The following is a 10,222-nucleotide window of genomic DNA, read 5'->3' as shown; positions in this document are numbered from 1 at the left end:
TGACTCATAGGGAACAGATTGCTGAATTAGAATCGGAGAATCAAGGCCTGCAGATGCAGCTCGCAGAGTTTTTAGACCCGGATGTGCCGGAGGAGGATCCCGAGGAGGAAGAAGCCCCACCTGACGTAGCCGTGGGGAATGGAGAGATAGCAGATTAGAATATTTTAGTGAACCATTTTTAGTTTATTTCCGTTGTTGCTATTTTCCATTCAAGTAAATTCCCATTCAGTTGTTTATGCTTATTTGAGAAATCAATAAAAGTTGTTATTTCGATTACTTGTTGGCGTCAATTTATTTTCGCATAAATTATTCAATGAATTCTATCAGTTTTTGCAACAAATATCTTAGAAACTTGTACGCTTGTAGGAGATGGCCGGAAGACCTCCCCGAAACAATCACAACCCGCGATACGCAAACGTTAACAACCGCAACAACAATGATGAAGATCCGAATGCTGACGGCAATCCACCTCCCAGAGTGGGCCTGAGCCAAGTAGATTTAATGGCTATAGCCACCATAGTGGCAACAACTATCCAGGGTTTGGGAAACCCCAATGGTAACGGTAATCAGTAGCCACAACCACCACCGGCACAGAATGGGATCAAGTATCATTATGAGTCCCTTCGTAAGAACCGTTGCCCAGTGTTCAAGAGAGACGCCGACCTTGAGAGTAGCCAGAGTTGGTTGAAAAGCGTGGAAACCCAACTGCGACTGCTAGAGATACCTGAGGCACTTAAAGTAGAGGTGATAGTGCCATTCCTGGAAAATAAGGCAAGCAAGTGGTGGGAAACCGTCTCACCTACCCTGACAGCCGCCGGAGCAATCACTTGGCAACAATTCAGAGACGTCTTTCTCAAACAGTATTTCCCAGCAGAAGTCAGACTTCAGAAACTGAGCGAGTTTGAGAACTTCTCGCAAACTCTAGACATGTCAGTGATAGATTACACCTCCCAATTCAATGACCTTGGAACTTATGCCCTGACAATCATGGCAGATGAAGTTCTAAAGATGCACAGATACAAGAAGGGTTTGATCAGCCGTATCCAGTCATCATTAGCAGTTTACCAACCTACAAGCTTTGCTGATTTAATGGGAGAAACGATAAGAGCTGAGACGGATATCAAGCGTCGGGAGAACGAGAACAAGAATAAGCGACCTCTTACTGGACAGTCATCTCAGGGGAAGCCACCATTCAAGAGACAGAATCAGTCCAGTGGATCCTTCAAAGGTGCTTCGTCCCACCCAACTTACCAAGAACCAAAGATGTGCCCCAAATGTAATAATCGTCATTCTGTAGAATGCCACCGACAGACGTGAGCATGTTTCAATTGTGGGAAATTAGGGCATCGAATTGCTAATTGCCCCGAGCCATTGAAGAGAAGTACCAAGCCTAATGCTGATGTTAACCCCAACAAGCCAAGAGAGAATAAGCCCAACGCTCGTGTGTTTGCAATAACCCAAGAAGAAGCAGATGATGCAAACGATGTCGTGGCAGGTACCATTTTTGTCAATGAAATGCCAGCTTATGTGTTATTTGATAGTGGTGATACTCATTCATTTATATCTAAGAGATTCACTAAGAAACTAGGGCTTACGCCTGAATTAATAGTTGAACCATTTAGAGTAGCGACTCCTACTAGTAAGACAGTCGAAACACATAGAGTGCACCGAAAGTGTAAAATCTGTATCAATGAGAACCTATTCCAATCAGAATTGATACAACTGAACATGGTGGAGTTCGATATCATCTTAGGAATGGATTGGTTAGCAAGAAACAATGCGATGGTAGATTGCAAGGGAAAGAGTGTTAGGCTCCGAACCCCGAACCAAAAAGAGGTCGTGTATCATGGCAAATCCAAGGAACGGAAGTCACTTCTTTCCGCATCCCAAGCATGGAAAGCCATGAAATCTGGAGCAGATATCTATCTAGCAACGGTTAACGTAGTAAAGGAAGAGATTGAACTTAAACCGGGGGACATCCCTATCGTGCGAGATTTCCCAGACGTCTTTCCAGAGGAACTACCAGGGACAGTCCCGGATCGAGAAATTGGGTTCGAAATCAATTTAGTGCCCGAAGCGGCACCCATCTCCAAGGCACCGTACAGAATGGCACCAGCTGAACTTAAGGAGCTAAAGGAGCAACTTCAAGAATTTCTAGACAAAAAGCATATTCGACCAAGTGCGTCTCCATGGGGAGCTCCAGTACTTTTTGTCAAGAAGAAAGATGGGAGCATGAGACTGTGCATTGACTATAGGGAATTGAATAAGATCACTATAAAAAATAAGTACCCTCTTCCGAGAATAGATGACCCGTTTGATCAGCTTAAGGGAGCCACAGTATTTTCCAAATTGGATTTGAGAACGGGCTACCACCAATTGAAGGTCAGGGCTGAAGACATCCCAAAGACGGCCTTTCGGACAAGGTATGGACACTACGAATTCACAGTGATACCTTTTGGTTTGACAAACGCACCAGCAGCCTTTATGGACCTAATGAACAGAGTATTCAAGCCGTTCCTAGATCGGTTAATAGTGGTATTCATTGATGACATCCTTGTCTACTCTCCTAGCAAAGAAGATCACGAAAAGCATCTCCGCCTCACTCTACAAACTTTAAGGGAGAAAGAAATCTATGCCAAGTTCAAGAAATGCGAATTTTGTCTAAACAGTGTGTCCTTTTTAGGGCATGTGATATCGGAAGCTGGAGTATCAGTGGATCCAAAGAAAGTGGAGTTAATTCTAGATTGGCCGAAACCGAGAAACGCCACAGACATTAGAAGCTTTCTTGGATTGGCAGGCTATTACAGAAAATTCGTTGAAGGATTCTCTTCCATAGTCGTACCATTAACAAGGCTTACTCAAAAGAATTCTAAATTCATTTGGGATGACAACTGCGAGAAAAGTTTTCAGACATTGAAAGAAAAGCTCGCGTCTACACCAGTGTTAGTCTTGTCCACTGAAGATAAGGATTTCACCATCTACAGTGACGCATCAAAGTAAGGGTTGGGATGTGTACTCATGCAAGAAGGAAGAGTGATTGCCTATGCATCAAGGCAGTTGAAGCCGCATGAACGAAATTATCCCACTCACGACCTCGAACTGACATCAGTCGTCTTTGCTTTGAAGATATGGAGACATTATCTCTATGGCTCCAAGTGCGAAATCTTCACAGACCACCAGAGCCTCAAATACTTGTTCACCCAAAAAGAATTAAATATGAGGCAAAGACGATGGATTGAGATGTTGAAGGATTACGACTTGACTATAAGCTACCATCCAGGTAAGGCAAACAAAGTAGCTGATGCTTTGAGTCGGAGGATAATGAGTAAGGTTACCTTAGCTGCACTCTCCGCTCAACCATGTCTGCGAGAAATCGTCAAGTTGAACCAGGATCGAGACCCAATTCTAGTAAAACTTAAGGAACAAGCTAAGGAAGCAAAGTCTCAAGATACTCAGATCGACGACAAAGGAGTCCTTTGGATGAAAGGACGATTGTGCGTACCAGACATAGATAACCTTCGACAAGAAGTAATGTCAGAAGCACATAAGTCGAAATTTTCAGTCCATCCTGGCAGTACCAAGATGTACATAGACCTAAAGAAGAATTTCTGGTGAAGTGGAATGAAAAAGGATGTTGCGATATTTGTTTCCAAATGTCTTGTGTGCCAACAGGTCAAAGCAGAGCACCAAAGACCTGGAGGACTTCTTCAACCTCTAGAAATTCCAGAATGGAAATGGGAACATATCTCCATTGACTTTGTGGTTGGGTTACCAAAGTCTATACAAAGCCATGATGGCATCTGGGTAATCGTAGATAGACTCACAAAATCTGCGCATTTTTTACGAGTCCGCATGAACTATAATTTGGACAAGCTAGCCACATTGTACATGAATAACATCGTACGATTACATGGGGTTCCAGCCAGCATCTTGTCAGACAGAGACCCGAGGTTTGTATCTCGTTTTTGGAAGAGTTTTCAACAAGCCATGGGAACTAAGGTCACCCTCAGTACGGCCTACCACCCTCAGACCGATGGTCAAACAGAGAGGACAATTCAAACTTTAGAAGACATGCTGAGAGCATGTGCCCTAGACTTTAGCGGTAATTGGAGTGAACATTTGCCTTTGATTGAGTTTGCTTACAATAACAGTTTTCACAGCAGCATCGGAATGGCGCCGTATGAAGCTCTGTATGGGCGAAAATGTCGGTCACCACTATATTGGGATGAAGTAGGAGAAAAGGCCATCACTGGACCCGAATTGATCCAAGAAACAATGGATAAAATCGCTATAATCAAGGAGAGACTTAAAGTGGCAAAAGACCGACAGAAAAGTTGGGCTGATTTGAAAAGAAGACCAGTGGAATTCATAGCGGGAGATAAAGCATACTTGAAAGTATCACCAATGAAAGGTGTGGTTCGATTCAACAAACCCGGGAAACTGAACCCTAGATATGTTGGACCTTTTGAAATTCTAGGGAAAGTGGGGACACTTGCATACAGATTGGCACTCCCACCGAGTATGTCTAGAATCCATAATGTTTTCCATGTGTCACAACTAAGAAGATATGTTTCGGATCCAAGCCACATCCTCGAAGCTGAACCACTCTTAATCGAGGGAGACTTGAATGAAGGCCTTACTTATAAGGAAGTCCCGATCAGAATTGTGGATGCCAAAGACCAAGTGCTAAGACGACGAACGATTCCATACGTAAAAGTACAATGGTCCAATCACACCGAAAGAGAAGCCACTTGTGAACTCGAAGAGAAAATGAGAAACCATTACCCTTAACTTTTCGATGGACAAGATAATCCAAGTTTCGAGGACGAAACTTACATTAAGGAGGGGAGAATGTGAAGACCATGCACTATGGAAGTGCACCAATTGTGGAGGAACTCATACAGCCAAAATCACTCTATTTCAGCATAAATCTCGAGTGAGCTCCTTGAGCCAAAAAGTGGCAACATTCATCCGGGAGAGGTTAGTGCAATCACCCATTGATTAAGCCATTAGCGTCATTCGTGGAGCCATCAACGCAGCGTCATTCGTGGAGCGACTTCAGAGCTTACCTTGTAGAAGATTATTCGTTCCTATAAAAAGGAAGGCTCTTCATTCGAAACTTGCACATCCAAATTCTCGAAATCCTCTCTAGCAGCACCGTATTCTCGAAGCTCTCCGCCCTCTAGTAACAAAGCTCTGCCGCAATATCACCGTTCACGTTTACGTTTCCTTGAGCAGTCAGAATACTGTAAGTGGGTTTTTGCTACTATTTCAATTGGCATAATATATTTCGAAAATAGCTATGACTTTGAAAATTATATCGGCATGATATATTCGTTCTGCTTCGTATGTAACCCTTTTGGAATTTTCGTTTATTGAAAGCATGTTGAGTATTTGTAAAGCACTGTAATGATTCGATTTAGAAATGGTAAAGGAAATTCCGAACTTTGAAATCTTTGTTTAGGCCCTGATGCGGTGGGTTATAATAACCGTTCCTTTGGCCTCGCCCCTTAGAGAAGTAACATATAGGGGACTGATCAGTTAAAAACCATAGAAAATGAGATGATTTCAGTGCTGTATCCGTTTTTTGTATTTGATTTGACATGATAAATATTGAAATTGTGATAATTTGTTTATATGTATAACCTCGATATTTTTCATGCCCGATTGGCCCCATTTACTGAGTATTTACCCCAAAATACTCACCCCTTACTTTCCCACCCAGATAAGAATGAGAATCAAATTGAGGATGAGGAGCAAGAATACTTTTGGGGATGGTGAAGAAGCAGTCTAATTCGTGACCGATTGATTATTCAGTCTTATGATTTCAGTATTACGTATTTACGCTTCCGCATGTTTCTATTTCTTTCTGAGTTGTAAAGACGTTGAACTTTTGGGAAATTTATGATAATAAACTGGTTTGGTATATGTTGTACTACGAGGCTAGTTGTTTTGCAATTATGTGATTGCGAGATAACGCCGGTGTCGACTAACCCCGGTCTCGAGGCGTGAGTTAATAGTGCAAGGACTCTTTGGCCAGAACAAGAAATGTGCTTTAGGGAAAGGAGTTTTCCTAGTTGCACATATCATGCCACTATTAATACTCAAAGATAAATCGCATCGTTATCGAATTCATGTGCAACTCTCGATTCACCAATGGTTGCAGATTCGATCGGGATATATGTGTTGAAGGGACCGTACTGTACGTTAACCATGACTAAAGGTTCTTGCACGCACTATCAGTGATACCTAGGGGATCATGGGGTGATGCTACTAGACGCTCCATGATCCGATGGGTGCAATCAGAAATGATTTCTGACATTCTTGATCAAGGAGTTGATGAAAAGAATGGGGTTAACTAGGGTAAACCCGAATATGAATAAATGTTATTCTGAATCACATGGAGATGTGAACCCACGGTTAGCTGTATCCCTGAACCATTGAGGGTCACACAAGTATCGGATTATGTGTTCCCGTTGAGATAGTCAAATTTCAAGGAGTTGGAATTTGGCGACTATAGTTTGATGGGGATCAAATAGGAAGATTATAAAGGAGTTTATGAGCTGTTTTCATAGGATGGAAGATGTGGAAGTTAGCATGATTGCTAAATAAGGAAGGAGAGTGGAACTGCCTGTTTTGTGAAGGAGTTCACTAAAACTGACAGCTGCCAAATATGGTAACTACCATATATGGTAACTACCATATATGGTAAGTTCCAAATTTGGTAAATGAAAATTTTGACCTTCGAAATTTTCATTTTCATTATATGAACAAGATTTGTAGCCTTGGTACATCGGCGCTTTCGGATCGTCGATCGTTGTTATAATGAGTTCGGAATCATTTTTTTTAATGAATTTGGAATTTACTAATTAAATGATTGTGCTAGTAGTGGTGACTACTAACATGAATAAATTCCATAAATATTCTAGAGGAGTCTAGAATTAAATTAACTAAAGAGTTTGTTTATAAATTAAATGATGGTTATTTAATTTAATATACATATACATGTATATATTTTATATGGTGATATAAAATATGTGTATGTGATATTATTATATAATGTATTATTAAAAGTTAATAAATACATTATATATTAATAATATGAGAATTTAAATATAATGAAATTGATAGAGTCTTTGTCGGAGAGGGACTCCTAATTAGATTAAGAGTCTTACTTTATAAATACACCATTAGGGTTCATTAATTGTTAATGAAAGTTTTGGCACACAAAATAAAGAAAAATATCTCCCTTCCTTGACAAGAAAGTCACGTCCACCTCATGGAGTTTTGGAAAGAAAATTTGGTCAAAAGCAAATTGGATTTGCTTAATTATGGATTAAGAATCCATAATATTTGATTAAGAATCAATTATCAAGATCTTCCCATCCTTGATAGACCAAACTCTCGGCCATATTTTTCAATGTAGGATTTGGGAAAATTTGGGCCATGTGATTTTCTTCCACTACCTCCCGATTCATATCCGGATTTTGGAAATTCGTAAGTTGCAGTCTCAACGCACAAATCGTTTTGATTTTCTAGTGCAAATCAAACGAGGAAAACAGTCTTTGATCATGGACCTAATTAGGCGATCGAATTTGAAGAGCCGTTTGTAGGAATTTACAAAAAGGGCTATCTCCGCTTAAACACCGGAATAGTTTGGAGTTCAGCGTTAAGAACGCAAAGGTATTATTCTAAACACCCTATGGATTTTTTGAACACACGACTCCCAAGCAAAAATTTTTAAACTTCCGCTGCGTCTTGGGTGCGAGAATACGATGTCCCAACAGTTTAATGGTTGTCCGGGTTAATACGAAGCCATGATTAAAAATCAAGTTGTTGATCCTAATCGTCTCGTTTTTGGTTCTATTGTTAAGTTTTGGTCAAGATGTGAATATTTGCATGTGTCACATATTAGAATTAGGTTGCAGCAAGCCTGGGAGCGATCCAACTCATCCGGTAAAAAGAAGGTTTTAATTATATTACGTGCATAAAAATATAAAATGTTTATTTTTGAGATATATGCGATATGTCTTGTGGCCATCCTATGCTTATGGGTTTGGAAGTCGGTAGGCGCAACTGAGGACCTCTCCACCCGGTGACTTACGACCGGTTTACGATTACGTATGGGTACGGACATCTAGTCCAAGGGCTGTGGTGATCTCTACCGCCCAGTATACTGTGGTTTAGTCTGATCAGGCGCTCACGTTATGTTATGGGCCACTTGCTTAGAAACATTATATCTACCAGAAAATTATGATATGATATGATATGACAGAGCTCTATTGAGCAAAGCTTTTACGTATGATTTTCAGATATGCACGTAGTTATAATTATTCATGACACGATTTTCACCATGTGCTTTACGATACCATATTTTTACGTTGCATGCGATTTTATGATATATTTATTTGTTATTCACGATATATATACATGTTGAGTTTTTAGAATCAGTAGACTTGATTGTTGTAGGTATTGATGAGGTCGAGACTGCGGGCAGAGACCAGTGAGTTATCTTGGGGCAACAGTAGTAAACCCGAGGACCTCATGTTTTAGTTTATGCACCTTTTATCGTTCAAACTCGATTTTAATATGTTGGATTATTTTTAAATTGTTGTTTGAAATACAATGTTGACTTCCGCTGTTATTTTAAAAGTTTAAATTATTTACATGTTTATTTTATAAATGAGGCAAGTTATTTATTTATTTAGAAAATTTTAATAATTCCGCAAAAATTATGAATACGAAATACGGGCCTTTACAGTGGAGGGATGACAATTGGGTGGAGTTGGGTTTGTTATCTCCATCCTAGTCTTCGAATTACATCCCTACCCCTATACCTGTCACGATCTTCGTTTTTTCGGGTTCGGGTTCGGTTCCCATTTCAATAATATTAACGGGGCAACACGGCGTGGGTACAGGGATTCCCCGCCCAGATACGCGTTTCGAGTTTTCCCCGTGGGTCTCCAAATCCGTGGGAAAAATTGTCATCTCTAAGTAGGTGTTGGTGTTTAAATTTATGGAAAATAACTTTTTTAATCAGCCAATATTGTTTATTTTGAATTTTAGTTTATTAACAGGTTAAATTTTGGTCATTGTACACTAACTATCAGTGTTCGGTTATTTTGGTTAAATTGCTGATGCGACGCTGAATATATTAACTTTTTCGACATCATAGCAGCATTCTTTTTAATGTTAGTAAATTTTTGGTTCAACTCAACAATTTTCAATGTAAGATCAATATTTTTTGTTTCATTGTCACAATTTTCAATATAAAATCAATACGATAAAGATAATTTTCTTAACTAAACACATAAACTAAGCTTTACAATAATGACATTCTATTACAATTAACTATAAAAAATTGATTTTTTAGCATTTTTAAATCATCCTCGACAATTTTCTCATGAAGTGAGATATAGTGCTCCAGTTGTGGCCATTCATCAGGACGCCAACAGCCAACATCGCAAAAATTTGTTGGCACATCTGACAGAAGATCTAAAATGGCAGAAAAATATAAACCAACAAGTCTTTTCCGTAGTTCATTTTCACAGCACAACTGCAACTCCTTCCATACATTTGTCTATTCCTCTATGGCACTACTGAATCTTTCCAAGTCTTGGTGTTTTCTACTCTCGCTCACCTCATCATTTTTAAGCACAACATGCCTGATGATTAAATTGACTGAGGTGCAACTTACAGGTTGAAAGAGTGGGCAAAATTTTAAATGCCGTAGACAAGAACGTAGTACAAATGCCAAAATTGGATCCAAAATAAGATGTCAACCATTTCTGCAGAATATGCTCTACATAGTTTGGTATCGACTGTTTGAAAGACACGAGGACTGCCACAATATTCCAAATGTTCAGAAGCCCACTGAAACTCCCACACATACTCAGAGACCATAATATGTTTTTTTCCCACCAAATTAATTCTACCTCAGGGAAACCAGGAAATGATCCGAAATCAATATCAAAACATATATTGGAGGAAGTGTCCAATTGCTGCCCTCCAATCCAAAGGAACTCGATAGCATCTTTTTGAGTTCTGTAAATTACAATAACATTTATTGGTCAATCAAACATAGGTAACTGTTTGAAAGGTTAGTTCTTATTGCTTCCATTCAGCTTTTGACTAAATCATCAAAATTTTCTTTTAAAGAATTGTGGGTGCTTGTTTGTTGCAAGCATCTATCCACATGGCAGTTGCTATTTCATAATTTGTT

At 39.7% G+C, this 10,222-nt stretch overlaps 1 protein-coding gene across 1 annotated transcript; it reads left to right on the top strand.

The window, feature by feature from the left end:
- Positions 1 to 369: 369 nt before the first annotated feature.
- Positions 370 to 3,000, top strand: LOC140804356 (uncharacterized). The gene is made up of 4 exons (XM_073160325.1): positions 370 to 562; positions 644 to 1,228; positions 1,343 to 2,202; positions 2,287 to 3,000. The coding sequence occupies exons 1-4, from the start codon at positions 370 to 372 to the stop codon at positions 2,998 to 3,000; spliced, it is 2,352 nt and encodes a 783-aa protein (XP_073016426.1).
- The last annotated feature ends 7,222 nt before the right edge of the window (positions 3,001 to 10,222 follow it).

This window comes from Primulina eburnea, chromosome 1 (genome assembly GCF_022965805.1).
Source record: "Primulina eburnea isolate SZY01 chromosome 1, ASM2296580v1, whole genome shotgun sequence".
NCBI classification, from domain to species: Eukaryota; Viridiplantae; Streptophyta; class Magnoliopsida; order Lamiales; family Gesneriaceae; genus Primulina; species Primulina eburnea.
Note: the sequence above shows the minus strand (reverse complement) of the source record. Positions and strands in the feature narration are given on the sequence as shown.